Source organism: Crocodylus porosus, unplaced genomic scaffold, assembly GCF_001723895.1.
Source record: "Crocodylus porosus isolate Cpor-Errol unplaced genomic scaffold, CroPor_comp1, whole genome shotgun sequence".
Lineage (NCBI taxonomy): Eukaryota > Metazoa > Chordata > Crocodylia > Crocodylidae > Crocodylus > Crocodylus porosus.
The window spans coordinates 34,289,157-34,307,127 of NW_017728912.1; the positions used below are offsets into that span (position 1 = coordinate 34,289,157).

General features: G+C 43.5%; 1 protein-coding gene across 1 annotated transcript in view; it reads left to right on the forward strand.

Annotated features, from left to right (window-relative positions):
* The first annotated feature begins 228 nt into the window (after positions 1-228).
* The window catches only part of NUP54 (nucleoporin 54), a 28,627-nt gene continuing 10,884 nt past the window's right edge, over positions 229-17,971 (forward strand). Inside the window, exons 1-7 of the mRNA XM_019534252.1 lie at positions 229-352; positions 8,186-8,269; positions 8,414-8,551; positions 11,484-11,710; positions 13,052-13,239; positions 14,428-14,624; positions 17,065-17,119. Of these exons, the coding sequence (XP_019389797.1) occupies positions 301-352; positions 8,186-8,269; positions 8,414-8,551; positions 11,484-11,710; positions 13,052-13,239; positions 14,428-14,624; positions 17,065-17,119 (941 nt within the window). The 5' untranslated portion in view covers positions 229-300. The remainder of the gene's footprint in view (positions 353-8,185; positions 8,270-8,413; positions 8,552-11,483; positions 11,711-13,051; positions 13,240-14,427; positions 14,625-17,064; positions 17,120-17,971) is intronic.

Here is a 17,971-nt window from a genome sequence, read left to right on the forward strand (position 1 = left end):
ACCCCAGCTACTACCGCTCACCCTCCAGAACCGCTGCTTCCACGACAGGAGCCCAAAACCACGTGGCCCTTCCCTGGCGCGGGACGGCCGCTCACACGCGCCGGCGCATGCGGCGACGGGCGTTCCTGCCTCCCCGGCGCGTTGCGATGCCGTCACAACTCCGCGCTCGTTTGCGCCCGCTTTCTTGCTTGAGGCGCCGGTGACTGGTTCCGGGGCGAGGGCTCGGCCGGAAGTGTTTCCCGAACTCGGCGTTTCCGGCTGCTCTCTGCGGCGACTGCCCTACTCCAGTGCCGCCGCCTCATGGCCTTCAACTTTGGGGCGACCGGGGGCGCCGGCGCCACCAACCCAACGGGTGAGTGCGGGGCCGCCAGGCCGGGCCGGGCCTAGCCGGGCGGCGCGAGAGGCGGTCGCTGCTCCGCTAGTGCCGCTGCCTGGCAACCGGACGCCCCGCTCCGCCCCCCGGTGGCCTTCCAGCTCGGGTCTCACTCGGGCCTTTTATAGCGGGACCCTGGCTGAGGCACGCTGGGCGCGCGAGCCGAGCCGAGCCGAGCCGAGCCTACCCTACCCTATTCCTCCCGCCGGGGCGCAGGCGGCCCCTGCTGCGACGGGAGGCGGGCAGGGAGCGCCTAGCAGCACCGTTATTTCAAGCAGCTCTTTCTAATAGGAAATGTCACAGAACAGTCTGTTTGCGGGTCAGCGGTTGAAGGGGCCAGCAGTGATAGGGACCAGTGTCAGAATAAAAATATACCCAGGGCTCATCTTCACTGAAGCAGCAAAGGTGCTTGAATGCAGAGTTGGGCAGTTATATAGGCAGGGCCACTTAGGGAGTTTTGGTGAGCTGCCATGGGCAATAGCTTACCAAACCCCCCTAATTGGCTCAGCTCTGTGCACAGGCGGGTGGACAGAATGGGGTCCTGGGGTGGGCTGACAGGGCTGGGGCTGGGATTGGAGAGCCATGATAGCAGGGACCTGGGTCATAGGGCAGAACCGTGGTCCACTCCTCACGTGCCCTTGCACCAGGCACCAGTTCGGGGCTGGAGCGGATTACGATTCTGCCGCAGGTTCTGGGCCCATGCTGTCACACTCTGTGATCCTGGGGTCTCCATGGAGACTGGCTAGGACCTGCGCAAGAAGACCACATGGCCAGGTGGAAGGAGGTGCAGGGCTGGGATCTTGGGGCACTGACAGGTTCAGGTCCTGGGGCAGAACCATGATCCACTACCTGCACTCCCAAGCCTGTGGAACCAGCCCCCATTGCAAGGACATACAGATGTCAGGTTGCACTTCTGCCCTCGGCCATGGCCCTGCGTTGTCACCACTCCAAGATTCTGCCCTGCAATCCCAGCTCCACCTACCTATCCCACTCCGGGACACTGCTACCCACAGCCCCATCCTATCTGCCTGGCTATGTACTCTGCAGTGGCTGCAGGGCAGACAGGCTGGGGTGCCTGGGCAGCAGGGCCTGGTCTGGAAGTGGTGGCAGCCAGAAGGAACTGCCAGGGCTGCCAGGAAGTGAGTCCAGCTGTTGCACTGTCTCAGCCCTGCTGCATGCCCAGGGGCTGTGGAACTGACTGCACATGCCCCTCCTGGGCTAATCCCCTGTTCCTGGGCTAGGCGGGGCCAAGGGTCCTGCCACAGGCCAGACAGAATCCCTTGGCGGGTTATATTTTGTTCAACTCTGCTTTATAAACATGATTATGAAAAGTTCAATCATGATTAGTTGAGGTAAGTCTACCCATAGTGTGTCCTGGCCTGTACTGACTGATTGGTCACTTGCAACCAGCACTGTCAGGTCTTCACAGCCATCTGTGTGCTGGAAAATAATAGCTTTTACTAGTGAAAAGAAGTTCCAAGATAGGTGTGGTATGTGGAAATCTATCTGAGGTATATGAGGAGAGGTGGGGAAAGATGTTTTTAAATTGGTAGTACTTGACCTGTTTCACCAGCAGGCCAGATGGGCAGTGCCTGATCGCTCTGCAGGCTGGATTCGGCAGTGGACCCAATCTAACACTTAGGGCTGGCACAGTAAGGCCCTGTCCTACCTTACAGAGGTGGGCAGCCCAGCTCTGGTCCAGCTTTACATAGTGGGGGGGGCTTGGCCTGGCCCTGGTCCATCTGTTTGGAACTAGGATTTTGGCAGCTGAGAGGTTTGGTAGTACTGCCATTGCTTCCTTGCTGCTAAATTTCCTGACCTCTGCAAAGCCTTGTGGGCTGGATTTCAAAGCTCCGTGGGCTGCATTTGACTTGCCAACCAGAGGCTGAGCATCCCTTGTTTAAATCATTGGAAGGGGAAGTTCAATTGCCCTTGTTAAACAATGATGGTTGACTGGATGCCGGAGTCCTAGGTGGTTCCACATGCTGGAAAAGGCCAAATTATTTTCAGCCCTTTCAGCCTGTAAAACATTTGGGTCACTAAAAGCTCAACTGCCTGGCCAACAGGAGAGGTTCTCTCACTGTCATTTGGATGGAATAAATTAATCTTATTTGAAATGGAGTACCTTCTTGTTCGCACGCTCTTCTAACTTCCTAATCTGTCCAATTTTTCTAGCCTCTGCCAGTGAAAAAAAAGTTGCTGTATTTCTTAAGCATACCTTCTGTTCAAAACTAATGCTACCTTGCTCTCTTTCTGCTTCCCACTTGTCAGGATTTGGTGGGCTTGAAACGGCAAACTCCACTGCCAGTGGGTTTAATTTTGGGGGTTTCGGATTAACTGCTAGCCCTGCAGTGAATTTTAATATTGGGAATTTCGGTGTTTCCACTACCTCAGCGCCACCATTCAATTTTGGTAACAGTCTGGCAAGTGCAGGTAGATAATGCATATGCTTGTTTGTAATGAATGTGGATAGCAGGGTCCAAGAATTCTTTCCAGAACTCTGGTATATAAATGTTTTAAGTACATCATTACTTTTTGCATAAGACAAATTAGAGAGACCAAACAATGTAATAAATTGTAATAGAATTTACGAATATGGTTTTGAAAATCTTTTCACTAACTTCTGGGTTCTCTGTGCAAGTTCAGTGAAATGCATGTTAAGAGAACATTGTCAAAACACCATATTCGCTAAAACAAAGTGAAACATGGTGTCCTACGCATTGTCCAATGTAAAACTAAATAATGTTTACTTCACAAATGGCTAGATTTACTTAAAAACAATAATTCCATGTTGAGATGTTAGTAACACTGAATAATTGCAGAGCTGATCTGTAAAGTCATATTTCTTTACTGTAGATTCTTGGACTGCTGCCGTCTTGTTTTCTCATCTTTCTTATGTCTCTTCATTGGACTTCACTTGGTTATCATTAACACATCACACTTAAACAGTTTCTGTGGAGAAACAAATTTTATACGATCAGCACTAAATTAATAGCTCTTGTTGCTAGCCTTTGTTTATTAATTACTGTTGAAACAATGCACAGAAGCAAGCTTGTTCTTGAAATTACAGTCTAGCTTTTTTCTGCATAATGTGTACTCTGGGGGTGTTTGTTGGCAACAGGAATCAGCAGTCCCTTATAGCTCTGTCAATTTGAAATAAACAGCTGTGTATTTACCTTAACTTGACTCTTCCCTTCTGAAAACACGTAACTGGTATTTCTTAACCATTCTCATTTATGAAGAATAAACCGTTGGGATATTGGGGTTTTTACAGCTGCTCGTATAGGAATTCTATCCATTCTGCAGTCTCATTACTGTTTGTATTACAGTAGTTTTGTCAGTTTTATGCATTTCAACAATCATATTTAACTGGTTAAATGCAATTTAGTGTAAGTTAATAGAATCATGGAAAGTAAGGCCTGGAAGGGACCTCTAGAGGTCATCTACTCCAGTGGTTCTGTAACAGGTCCAGGACCCATTTGTAAACATCAGTGGCCAGTCCCAACCCAGTGCTCTTCACTCCCAACCTGCTGCCCTGCCCCAAGGCCCCATCCCTCTAGTGTGGGGGGCAGCGGGTGGGTGTGTGAGGCATAGGGCTCCAAGCAGCCCTTCACAGGCTGGAATTCTGCCCGCCTGCAAGGGAAAAGCCATGGCTTCCCATGTTTTTCTCCCTTAAAGGAGAATCAGTTGTTTTAAAGTTTTTTTGATCTATTTTTTAAGTTTGTTTGTGACCCTTTTATATATTCTTGTGTCCCACTTTTGGGTCACAACCCACAGGTTGAGAAACACTGATCTAGTCCAACCGTGTGCTTGAGGTCAAATCATTCCTATCCAAATCATCCCATACAAGTCCTTGTCTAATTTATTCCTAAAACCACTATTGCACAGCTACAAGGCAAAATGCCCCAAAACACCAGAAGCACCCTGGCTTGCCATAGGTAAAGCTTGGGGACAAGAGCTGTCAGCGTCTTGCTGCTCCAGGAGTTAGTAAAATGCATTTGAGATCCAACAGGGGGCATAGCCCTCGCTGCAGAAAAAGGCGAATTCCCTCAGTGTTCATACCAGTCTGACTTTGGGATAAAGTTCCTTCCTGATACTAAATGTGGCAATCAGTTTGACGCTAAGTAGAGGGTCACAACCCTGGAACCTCTGGGATTTTGTCCCAGTCAAAATCCCCAGCCTTGGCTGCAACCAATAGTCAGTGCTTATGAAGAAAACAGGGTGGGGAGGTGGAGACCCCTACTGGCACCTGTAGCAAGGAGAGGAAAAAATTCTTTCCTGGCCCCGTCTGACACCCAGCGATGCTCAGAAGCATGGGATAAACCAAACACCCTCCATTCGGCTGTGCAACCTGGGGACAACAAACACAACTCCACACATCATAACAGGAGAGCCAGAACTCCCTTTTCTGTCATCCTGTCTCCTCCCTAAACTTATTCTGGGTCCTTTAATCTTCTTTTGTAACTAAACCAGTTGCAGACCTCTCTTCCTTTCTCCTGCTGCTGAGTAGTCCTCTCCAATATCCACATGCTCTAGCCTGCAGAGCTGCTTTTATAATCTCAGTGATCTGTGTGTGTGAGAGATCAGGGCCTCATGAGCCTCCAGCTGTTGCTCTTTACAGAACACTCCAGGCATTACTCTTCCTAGATCATCTCTAACCAGTGCTTACCCAAACTCCTCTTGAAAACTTCCAAAGACAGAGATTCCACAGTTTTCCTAGACAGTCTGTTCCACTGCCTCACTGTTTTAATAGTGAGCAAGTTTTTCCTCATATCCAATCTAAATCTACTTCGCTGAAACTTCATGCTCTTTGGTATGTCCTGTTCTCTGTAGCAAGGGAGAAAAGGTGTCCTCTCCCTTTATAGCAGTTGTTCAGGTATTTGGAAACAGATTGCCATTATGTCTCTTCTTAATTGCCTTTCCTACAAGCTCAGAGTGTCTATTACACCCTCCCCTCATATGGCTTGCTCTCCAAGCCCTTTATCATTTTTTGCTTTACATCTCCAGATCCTCTCTAACTTGTGCATGTCCTTTTAAAAATGTCAAAATCAAAGCTAGACCCAGTACCCTAGATGAGGCCTCATCAGTGCTGAGTAAAGAGGCACCATCACCTGTGTTTTATTGACTTGCTTTTATTGTTGAACCTGGACTAATTCAAGCCAAACCTTTGATGCATATTCTAATTTTACTAATATTTTGTGACGTGTATGGTGATTTTAAAGAGAGAAATTAATTTAGTCAAATTACAACATTATTAGAATGGGAGCTTGCATATGTAACTGGAAAACTTTTTTTTAATCCAGTTGCATAAAACTGATCTTTTGAAAGAGCAAAACAAAAGCATAGTCGAAAACAACTCAGTATAAACTTTTTATTTTTTATGCTTAGGTATGGCAAGTTGAATAGATTCATGACTAATGCATTGCTATTTTAAGATGTTAATATTTGTTTCTGTATTGACAAATTAGCACCAACTAACTGTATCTGTTTGATGCTTTGTGTATACCATGCTGTTTGTTATTTCTCTATAAAGCTTGCTTTCGCTAATTGACTATAATTCTGCTTTTCTAAATATACTTTTTAACTCTTCCTGTACTTCTGACCTATATGTATGTGTAGTATGTCATTTCAAGCTAGCTGTTTTGTCATGCTGTTTTCAGTAGTTGCCTTACTTTGTGCCTTTATGATAGATGGTCTGTCCAATGGGCTCTTCTGCATAGGGTTACCTGAGATCCTGTTACCTTTCCTACTGTGTGTGTGTATGGAAGGCGACTTTAATAATTTGGGTAGTGATTGAATTGGTGCCAACTTGGGACATGACTGCTGAGGGATTTTGATACATGAAAAGGTGGGGGGAGCATGCCTTAAATCACAAGGCCTTTTCCTGTATTTTACCTTGGACCAGTAGGTTTATCCCAGCTAATCTCAGATACCATGATGCAAAAATACCTGACAGCCTTCACGCAGTCTGGCCTCATATTATTTAAATTATGACATTCCTCCATTGTTTGGACATCTTAAGAGTGACTTGCAGACCTTTCCTATTTGTCATCTTATGTCCCCATGCTCAGTATAGTACTAAAAATGTTAAGCACTCACTCTTATGCTTTTCATTCCTTCTCTCTTGTATTTTCAGTTTAAATACGTATTTTACTTCATATACATTTACAACAGCTTTAGCTTTGTCCTACATAGATTAGCTGCCTTATTCTGTTGCTGCTAGCTCCAGTCCCTGTGGGAAAGCACCTGTTTCTTCTGTGTGGCAGAAGCCACAAATGGATGTCTATTTTGGTTTATCTCCCTTGTTTTCAGTTGCTTTGACACATTTTTATGTTGAGCCTGAACTCAAATAGCTGGAAATTAGAGAGGATTCTGCACCTCATGACTTGTCAACTTGCTGTGGACTAAAGACAGCTGGGATCTGTTGATTTAGATCTCTAGCAAAAAAAGTAAAACATCAGACTATACCTGCTATATGTCATAAGCCAGTAAGTTTTGTAGCATGCAAGTGTTGCCAACCATTCAAGATAAAGCCCCAGAGAATTTCCAAAATAAGCATATATTTAAGTAACATATATTTAAGCAGTGTAGCCTGGGGGGGATCTCACAGACCTGGATCACTCCCTTGACAGACAAACCCAACAAGAAAGACTACACTTGCAAATACTTCAGAGGTGGAAGTGGACTGTTCTACCACACAAAAAAAATTAGCTTGTAGTTGGTTTATGATTACAAGAATGATTCCTAGTACATTTTTCTTTGTATTTTGCACGTATTGTGTGCATGAACTCTTACTAATATTTTATTCATCAGATCTCTTGGATTCGACTGATCCCAGTCAAGTCTCTTAAATTACCATCTTGCATTGGTTCTGCAGTTCTGGTTAGATAGTGTGGTGATACATTTGCAGTTAAGGAGATTTGAAGAGACTATCTTCACTTTGAAGATATTTTAGATCCTGCTGCCAAATTAAACCTATCTTATATGTTTACATGTTAAGGGATGTGGTTGCATGATATCTAATGCTCTTAGCAAAACTGAGTATCTTCCTTTGTATTGTTATATTATTCAGATATATCCATTCTGCATTTACTATGCTACCCCTGTGATTCATGCAGGAAGATCCTTGCATCCATACACAGTCTCCTGGAAATCTGGAGATCCACAGGGATCCATCCTCATAGATCTTCTTGTAGGATTGTGACCTAGGTTATCATCCACTTGCCAACTTGATGAACTCTTGTTTTGCCACAGGTCTGCCAAACCATGAGAAAAAAAGAGAATTCAGTATAAAACAATATTTCTGTTTATGGTCCTGATTATGCACAACCACTTTATGCAAGTTATGGTGAATGCTTGGTCTTATCTGAGTGTTTATAGTTGCTTTTAAATGAGAAAATACAGAAATAGCATGCTGCTTTGTATTAAAAGCTCAACAAAAATTGCTTTGCTTTTTAAAAATTAGAGAATGAAAATAACTAACGTTAGTATTAGCTATAATATTCTGGAAATAGAAAAGGCACATCCTGAACTGATTAAACTTGTTTTTTCATGACCAAGGAAGTTGTTAACTAAAGGTAAAATTTCCATATCCTTAAGTCATTCATTACAAGATACATTTCTTGTCCACATGTTCTCTCCTGCTTACTGTCAAAAAACTGATAACTGTGATCAGTGTGAAACACTTGCTTGTGATCTACATATCTGTCTGTCAACATTTCTCTTCATAAAAATCCATCCGTGTGTGCAGTTTATCATGATCTCATACCTTGTGGCAAATCCTTCTGTTTATTTGTATATCTCATACCCTAGGTGCATTTGGAGGGTTTGGGACAACAACCACCACAGCTGGACCAGCATTTAGCTTTTCTGCTCCTACCAACACAGGTACCACTGGTAAGAATCCATCAGTTTTAGTCATAGAAAATATGCATAGGTGACTTGGATTTAAATTAGAATTGGTATTCTAGAAGTTGTTTTATATTGCAGTTCATCTGTCTTCTGCTTCTCTCCATAATTTTTTTTTACGTGTCCCATTAGGGCTTTTTGGTGCTACTCAGAACAAAGGGTTTGGATTTGGTACTGGTTTTGGCACAGCAACAGGAACTGGTACTGGTTTAGGTACTGGTTTAGGAACTGGATTAGGCTTTGGAGGATTCAGTACACAGCAGCAGACTTGTAAGTACAAAGACTTTATTTTTAATTATTATTTAATACTTAACTGCTTAATATTTGGCCATTGCCAGAGCGTGTACACATCCATGCCATTCTGTCAGCTCACTGCGACTCTACTTAGCATTGTTAGAGTGAGAAATGCCCCTGGAAAGGCACCCACTATTGAGACTATGGCTGGCAGGAGTATCTGCACATACCTTCTGGTTTTCAGGTGACAGAAGAAACTTTATTCTGCTTGACAGGAATGTTGTAGCTGTTGGCAAAAAAAATAAAGGTTCTGCTGCCACAGAGGAGTTTTAGGTGTGAATACACTAGGGATGTGAATAGTCAGACAATTAATTGTTTAACTGATAAGTCCCATGATAACCAGTTACAGCATACCAGTTATCAATTAGCAGGGGAGGGGGCACAGTCTGGCAGGGAAGGGAAGCCACGTGGTGCCCCAGAAGGAACCAGAAGATGGCAGGGAAGGAGGAGGAGAGGGTGAGAGGGAGTGGGGATTAGAATCTCTAGCTAGGCTCCATGGACCCCAGTGCAGCCACTTGCAGCCTCCCTGCTGCTTGCCATGGCAGCCCAGGCTCTGGGCAGGCCCCTGCTGCCCACCACAGAGCATGGGCTGCTCAAGGCAGGCAGTGGGGATGCTGCAGCTGGCTGCACTGAGGTCTGCAGACTTTAACAGAGTGGGCAATTATTTGGGTCCAAGGGCCATTTAGGCAGTTTTGGTGAGCTGTCATGGGCTGGGTCAGCACACCTATGGTTTGTCCATCTCCCCCACCAAGTAGCTCACCAAAACTCCCTAAGTAGCTCTTCTCTGTGCTGGGATGAGCAGCTGGGATGGAGCTGTGAGAGGTTGGGAGCAGCATCCAGAAGTGGAGTGGGCCAGGGCTTGGATTGTGTGCCTGTGACAGTGTGGGGTACCCAGTGGGTGCTGGTTCAATGGGCAGGAGCCATGTGGGAGGCAGATCACAGCTCTGCCCAGGGCCCTGGCCCCATGCTATTGTGGCCCAACAATCCCAAGGTCTTAGACACCAGTTGGGACCTGTGCAGGCAAGGCACATAGATGGGGTGGGGCCACAGGTGGATGGGGAGCTGCATCTGGGAACAGGATACGTGAGTGTGGCCAGGTCTGGGATCTTGGAGTAGTGACAGTGCTGGGTCAGGGCCATGATCCACTGTCCACATGCCCCTATGACGGGCACTGGTTTTGTGGGCAGGGATGAGCAGGGAGTTGATCGTGGCTCTGCCCTGGTCCTGCCTGCCCTGCTCCTAAAATGTAGCTCCCCACCTCACCCTGTGGCCCCATCTTATGTCTGGCCATATGCCCTGCCCACATGGGCCTATCCAGTCTTCATGGAGACCCTGGGATCTTGGGGTGGTGACAGCACTAGGCCAGGGGCTAGGGCACAGCTGCAATCTGCTCCCTGTATGCCCTTGCTTGTGGAACTGGCACCAATCGTAGTGGACTGTGGCTCTGCCCCAGGACCCAACTCTGTGCTATCATGGCCCCGCATTCTCATTACCCTGCACTCCCAGCCCTGGCCCCATCCACCTGTCCTGCTTCTGGGTGCTGCACCCTGCCTGTGAGGGTCTTCTCACCCTGGTAGTGTGTGCATGCCAGACGAGCTGGGATGCCTGGGCAGTGGTGTTGGGGCCAGGTCCAGTAGCTGTGACAGCTGTTGAGGCTACTGTGAAATGCAGTCTGGCTGCCATGCTGCCCCAGCCCTGCTGCGCACCCGGGGGGCAGTGGGACTGGCTGCACATATGGCCTGGGCTGCCTCCCAACCCCACCTCTTCCCTCCACCCTGTGCCTGGGCTAGGGAGGGCTGAGGGACCTACTGTGGACCAGAGAAAATCCCTTGGTGGGCCAGTTCCAGCCTGCAGGCCATATTTTGCCAACCCCTGTATTAGATACTAGTCCCCTCTCCCACCTCCCTCCTTGCTTTTCCCTTCCTCCTGACCACCTGCATTGGGGTTGCCATAATGATTAACCTTTGTAATTACAACAGGTTAAACAGATATATTATTAAATTGTTATTTACATTCCTAAAATACATGCAAACAACCAGAATTATGTCATGCATAACTTTGCAGTTCTGTTCCTGGAATCCTCATAGGTAGTAGTGGTACATCCTTGAAAATGCCACATATAGTTCAGGTCCTTTCTTTGTTTCAGTATTGTTAGTGAGAATCTTGCCAGAATTTATATGAGGAAGGAAGTATTGACAAATGTCTTTTGTAGAAAAGTCAAGATATGAACAGATTCAGACTTTGCTGACTGTTTTGTTGTGGTTTTGTAAAATCACAAGTTACCTATCAGATTTTTGAAGCATCCAAGAATGTTGTGAACTGGGTAGATATAGACCCCCTCTTCATAAAAGGTGTTGCTTTCTATTATTGAATATCCATGCTATTGGCACTTGCTTTGTGCATCCTGAGCTAATCAAAACTATCAGAGAGCTGTAAAATGCATACAGCTCTGTGTGAATTGTGGCAAAAGTTTAGAGCGAGAAGAACTCTACTGCACATTAGTTAAAATTTTCACATTTCAACAGAAAGACGACATCGTAAAAGTGGTAAGCATCTTTGTTGTTCACTGAATTTATGCATATGCTTGCAGTAATCAAAAACACCATCACAACCTCTTAGCTACTGTTTTCTGAGATGCGGCTAGTGATAAGTTGAAGAGCCAGTTAGGTCTCGGTGTCATGGATTTGGCCAGTTTGTCATCTTCCATATATAATGGAAGGTGAAAAATCATTTGAAAAAACTTGGGACTGCTTTATTTACACCCAAAGATTGTGGTGTCCCCCAAAATCACAATAATTCAGATAACAGCAAAGACAGTGTTGCTGTTAATGCTTTGTGAGATGCTTTAGCCAGTTAATCTTCCTTTATTTCTAAAGAACTTTTGTCTTTTTCTGTGTGTCTGATACAGCATTAGGTGTCTTGTACAGTCAGCCGACTCAGGCACCTTCCCAGTGTAACCAGCTGATAAATACTGCCAGTGCTCTTTCAGCTCCTACGCTCTTGGGAGATGAGCGAGATGCGATTTTGGCAAAGTGGAACCAGCTGCAAGCTTTTTGGGGGACAGGAAAAGGATACTTTAACAACAACATTGCTCCAGTGGACTTCACACAGGAAAATCCCTTTTGCAGATTTAAGGTATGACATTTCTGCTGCCTTTCTCAGTGTAAATGGGTTGAAAACAACTAAGCTATTGGCTGTCATTAAGACTTAATTTGTAATGGGAATTAGTTTTGTTACAAACTCGCTGTTAGTAACTAAAACACTTGTGCTATTTCCTGTGCATAACAGATGAAACTTTGAGTGCTCAGAAATCAGGGCATCACTTAAGGATTGCAAACATGTGCAAATGAGTAATGACTGGCAGAGTTTTTCTAAGTTAGTGTTATTAAGTTGGTTTTTTTTAATGTCCAAGGGGAACTGATCTTTGAGAAATGAATTTGAGTGCCTTATCACATAAATTCTAACACAGAGACTTTTAAAGATAATTTTCAGACTGGAAAAATATAAATTCTAGTGTAACATCAAGTTGTTCTCCATTCCATCAACCACAACATCATGAGAATCCTGTTTAAATTTTTCCTGTACATCACTTAAATAACAAATAATCACTGTTGCATCCCATCTGTTCTTTGTATCATCAGCAGTTCAAGATTCTATTTGTAACTGGAAGCTTATCACAAAAAGAATAAAGATGAATTTTTAAAGAAAATTAAGAAGTTTGGAGTTTTCCTATTTAGAAGCTGTTTAGAAGCCTACATTAAAATGCTGACACTTTGTTGAGAGGGAAAACTGGCTCTTTTGTATATATTAGAGTTCCCAGTAAAAAATCTTCAAGGCTTACACCTTGTACAAGTACACAGTATGCATACCTTATCTTCCAATATTTTGTCTTTATCTAGGGTAGGAAGGTAGGAGGTTCCTTATGATAACTGTAATTATCATTTTACATTTTAACGCTTCATTTTTTCTCTTTTCAATGTTTATATTGTGTATTTGATAATTAACAACTCAAAACTCATTTCTGCTGTTACATTTTCATTTCACAATTGTATAATATTCTGTTGTTCGATTCAACTTGGATCTAAAATACAAACAAAAAAAAAAGTTGGAACAAAATAGACTCTCCCCGATAGTAGAAATTTTTTGGAAGACTGAGAATAGACATTTCTCCAAGTTACCTTTAAAAAAAAACCAACCAAACAAATCTCAAACCATTTACTGATAACTTTGAGTGTGCTTTTTAAAAAATGGCAGTGTGACTAGTGTTTTATAAAATTATTAATACTGTATGTGTACTTTGGTTGTACTTGGCATTAGTTTGAAACATGCCTGAAAGAATGTAATCTTTCAGGGTTCAGGTTCTACAACTTGATCTTCTGGCCTTGCCTTTGTATAGTGGTCTATCCCTTTTTCACTAGAACTTTTAATGATATCCATGGTGTGGTTTTGGTTTTCTTTTCTTTTTTTGTGCTACAGGCTGTGGGCTATAGTTGCATGCCCAACAATAAGGATGAAGATGGGCTAGTGGTCTTGGTCTTCAATAGGAAAGAGACAGACATCCGAAGCCAACAGCAGCAGCTAGTGGAATCTCTGCACAAAATATTGGGAGGAAACCAGACCCTCAGTGTTAATGTAGAAGGTGTTAGAACAATGCCAGATGACCAGTATGTGAATATTTCTTTAACGTGCAAGTTTGGCCATTTCTTTATGTTTGTTCTTCTCTGCTCATGTAAAATGTTGCCCCTTTAAAAGTCAGTCTGCTTCAGTGTCACAGCTTTCTCCGCTGAATCTTTTCACTAGATTCTTAAAGGAATACTCAAATATGTACTGAAAATTTTGTGTGTAATTTCTCTAAGCAGTGTCATTTGTATTTTTAGGCAGGATCTATTTTTCCCCTTTAGGTTTATCATCTGTTCCACCCAAATAGTGATTTCCTTTCCCCCCATCATTTTGGATAACACGTTAAATGTACTGCATCTTCCTTGTCTGTGTCACCAAAATCAAAGTTCTGGGAATAAATTATTCCCTGCCCCTGCTGTTCAGCACAGGAAAAATTGGGACTGTGCTTATTGGTTACTGTGAATAGGATAAATATGCTGAATATTTAAACAACAGGAAAGCTTTACCTGTCAGGTGATTAAGGTAGATTGGTATTTGGATGCACATTGACACATCTTTTATAGCGCATCAACTTAGAAGACTGTTTGCTTATTGTTGCCTAACAGACTAGTTCAGTGTGTTTGGTGCCAGATTACTTCATGACGATACGTATGTTTGTCTGTTTTGTTTTTTGTTTTGTTTTGTTTTTCCAGCTCTCTCTCAAATATTTGTAACACGTTGTGACTGTTATTACCTTCCACACACATTCTGATTTCATCCTAACATAATGGATAACTCAATATATTGAAAAGACAAGTACTATAGTATCTGCATCTTTTCCCCAGTGACCGAGCTTGAGCTAGGTTGGCATAGATCAAATAGATACCTGCAGGATGTCTTGTGCATTTTCCCCTGCTGCTGCTAGTTTTAATGTGCAATGAAAAACGTAGTGTGTAGATCCTCTTAAAAGCTACGTAGCTTCATTCATTTACAGTAAACCAGTATTTAAAGCTACATTGAATATTTGTAATTCTGAGTGCTATGTCCTAGTCATTGTAGTTGTCGGTATGTAATCTATTCCGCTACGTATATTTTTTTTCGTAATTGACTTGAAGGCACTAGAAATTAAATTGTAATTTTCTCCTCCTGATTGTGATGTTGTCCCAGGCCTGTAATTTTAATTTATCTGATTTCAGTAAGCCATTAAATAGGGATACTGGTATCCTATGACTTATTTACATTTTCCTGTTCAGGACTGAAGTCATCATTTACGTTGTTGAGCGGTCACCCAATGGCACTTCCAGAAGAGTTCCAGCAACAACCTTGTATGCTCATTTTGAGCAAGCTAACATAAAGACGTCACTACAGCAGCTGGGCGTCACCATGTCCATGGCAAGAACAGAACTTTCTCCTGCACAAATCAAACAGCTTTTACAGAATGCTCCTGCTGGTATGTACTGTGGCACTAAATTAATGGTGTACCTAACTGCTTGTAAACAGCTAAAAGTGGGTATGTAACTGGTGAGATCATAGTGTTGAAAGAATAGTCATCAATGGCTCAATGTCTAATTGGAAGAAGGCATCAAATGGGGTCTTGCAGGCATCTGTCCTAAGTCCAGCCCTGGTTGGTATCTTATGAATGACTTGGAGGATGGACCTGAGTGTACTTTTTAGCTTAAGTGTCATTTGTAGTTTTACTGGGTCTATTGCACGCTAGCATCTCTGTTGCAAATGTTGCTAATACTTTTACCAAAGTATAACTTTATAGCAGAGGTGGGCAAAATGCGGCCTGGATGCGGTCTGCCAGGCCATTCTATCCAGCCCGCGGGACCCCTAAACATTTAGAAAATTAATATGCATCTGCCGCTGGCTGCCTGTCATGCAACCCTTCATGGCTTGCTGAAACTCAGTAAGTGGCCCTCTGCCTGAAATAATTGCCTGCCCCTGCTTTATATTGTCTGATTGATGCAAAGTTTCTAAATATAGAACTCAACAGTAAGGGGTTACACACTACTGTAAGCCATACTGTTAACAACCTGTAATTCAATTTTCTTGTTTTAAGCTACATATTTTCTGAGCATTGGGATACATTTTTAAGTTTTTAAAACTTCTTTACTGATTAGTGTACCTTGAGCAATTGCTTGCTATTCTTAATTCTCTGAAGTTGTAAAGCAGAGGGGGCCAACCCTTTTGGTAGGCATGCCATAAATTAAGCCCCAAACCCTTTCTGAATGTCAGTATGATCCCTGTCCCCTGCCCTATCTACTGCTCTGCTCCCTTCCCTGTTGTGCCACAGGTTGGCCACCCCTGTTATGAAGCATCTTATGTTACCTGAGGATGTTTTAGTATTTATGAATTGACATAGCTTGCTTGACTGTAAATGACTTATGATTATTAGCTCATTAGTGATCATTTGCTATGATTCTTGGTAAGTACACTTCAGTTTTTTCAGTGAAAATTTGGACTAGCTCCTTTACTAGTCATGCTTTCATATTATTAAAACATCAGACCCTGCATCTTTTTACAGTGATGCTAGTCTTAAGTGTCTGCTAGCCATATTTATCTGAAAATTAGTTTCATGCTTTCTCCCGTGCAATCTGCAGTGCTTAAAAGGAGAGTTTCATAGACATCCACAAAGCTACTTTATTTGCTGAAACTTTAAGATACTTGTTTGTGAGTTAGGGAGGTGGGGTATTGTGGCTACTGCTTGTCATCATTCTTGATTTGTTTTATTTTTAAGTAGTGCTCTCTCCTCTTCTGCTTAACTTTTAAGTGGCCCCAACAAAGATTTAAACCAGGGTCCTCAACCTTTTTAGACTTGAGGTGCCCCTCAGAAAATTCCAGCTCTTAGTTTCACAATTTTTTTTTTATTTTTATTTTTTTAACTACAGGAAAAAAATAGAGTAGTATTTCTGTTGCAAAGAATTCAGAACATAACTGTGGATTTCTATTTGAAATATCTGGCTTTATTTTGTGAATCATGCTTGCAGACCTAATATTGTTAACTTTGTCTAGCACTCCAAGGTGCCATTGGAAGGATCTCCAAAGTCCCTAGGTGCCATGGTGCCTTAGGCATTTGTCAGTGATTCTCAACTATCTTAAATGGTCCTAACTGGAACACCTAGGGTGCTGTTGCTTCTATAGCAAAAACCAACCCAAACAAACCAAAATGTCAGGGCGGCTAGGATCTGGAATCAACTTCCAAGAGAAGTGGTGCTGGCTCCTACCCTGGGGTCTTTAAGAGGAGGCTGGATTAACACCTTGTGGGGGTCGTTTGACCTCAGTACTCTTTCCTGACATGGCAGGGGGTCGGACTAGATGATCTGCTCAGGTCCCTTCCGACCCTACCTACTATGAAAATAAAGCATACTCTTACCTTACTTTTAGGCTTCATTTTCTCAGAAGGAATATATGTAATGGGTGCACCTGAACACACACTCTGGGATAGATAATATTAAGTACTAATTATGATGTATAACAATCATGCTGTATGACTTCAGGCCGGTTCCTTTGTTTTCCTGTTGTTGAAAGTGACACTTACTTCCCTGGGTTGTTTAAATGGTTTAGCTGAGGAAATTCTTGCTTGTGTCAATTTTTGTATTGTTTTTGACAAGATTTTGGTAGAATCCTAAGCATTAAGACATACTCCCAAAACATTTGTTAATCACTATTTTCTCTTTTCTTTTTTATTTGAGTAAGATGCTTAAAACTGTTAATCTGGTCTCAGTATTCCCACAAGATTTGGGACCGTGATTCTATAACCAATTTAATCTTCAATTTATTATCAGTTTACCATAGCAAATAGGGTTACTTATGCTATGTTTTTTTTATGCTGTGGATGATAACGTGGAGATTTGTCCTTACTGAAAAAACAATTCTTTTTTTTGCAGGTGTTGATCCTATTATTTGGGAACAAGCCAAAGTGGATAATCCTGATCCTGAAAAGTAAGTCTGCTGGTATATTTTTATTTATTTATTTATTTATTTATTAGTTGTGGCTGTGCTGTTACTTTTTTAGCATTACAGTAAAGACTCAAGAAGAAAGTGTGGGACATTTGAAAGGTTTCTAAAGTATCTTATAGGCAACTTTAGGAGACAGCATAGGAGAGGGGGGTATCACTCATCCATCCCTGCAGGGCAGATGAGCATACCTGAACCAGTCTGTGGGCCAAACCAGGACGGAACAGTTGCAGAGTACCCATCGAATTGGGTCCTTCATGGACCAGCCCCAGGGTCTGGAAATGTCATATGCTGTCTGTACCATGCAAACGACCCAGTACTGCAGGCAGCATATGGACATTGATCCAGGGCACTGCATACAGCCTGCTTTCTTGACCCCCTGTATCACATGAAGTGCTGAGTCCCGCCAATGCATTGCTGATAGTGCACACCCTCTGCTGACCCCAGAGTCAAGCACGCATTCAGTGACCTCTGGGGCTAGCTAGTTCAGTACAGGGCATGCACAGCTGGATTGGCCATGCATATGGCATGGGGAACACACTCTGTATGATGCCCTGCTGACTGGCCCTGTGCGCTCACGTTGGGTCCAGCAGAGCACTACATGGAGCATGTGTCCCATTGTCAACTCCTCATACCATATGCAGCTTGTGTGGGCAGCCCAGTCCTGTGAACTGCATACTGAACCAGCCAGCCCCTGGACTCGCTGTATACACGCCAGGCTCTGGGCCTGGCTTGGGTCATGTGCAGCCCATAACACCACAGACTGGACCCAGCACTGCACAGGGGTCCAGGGCACAGGCTGCCTAGGATGCCCTGGACCCAACCTGCTGTGCTGCC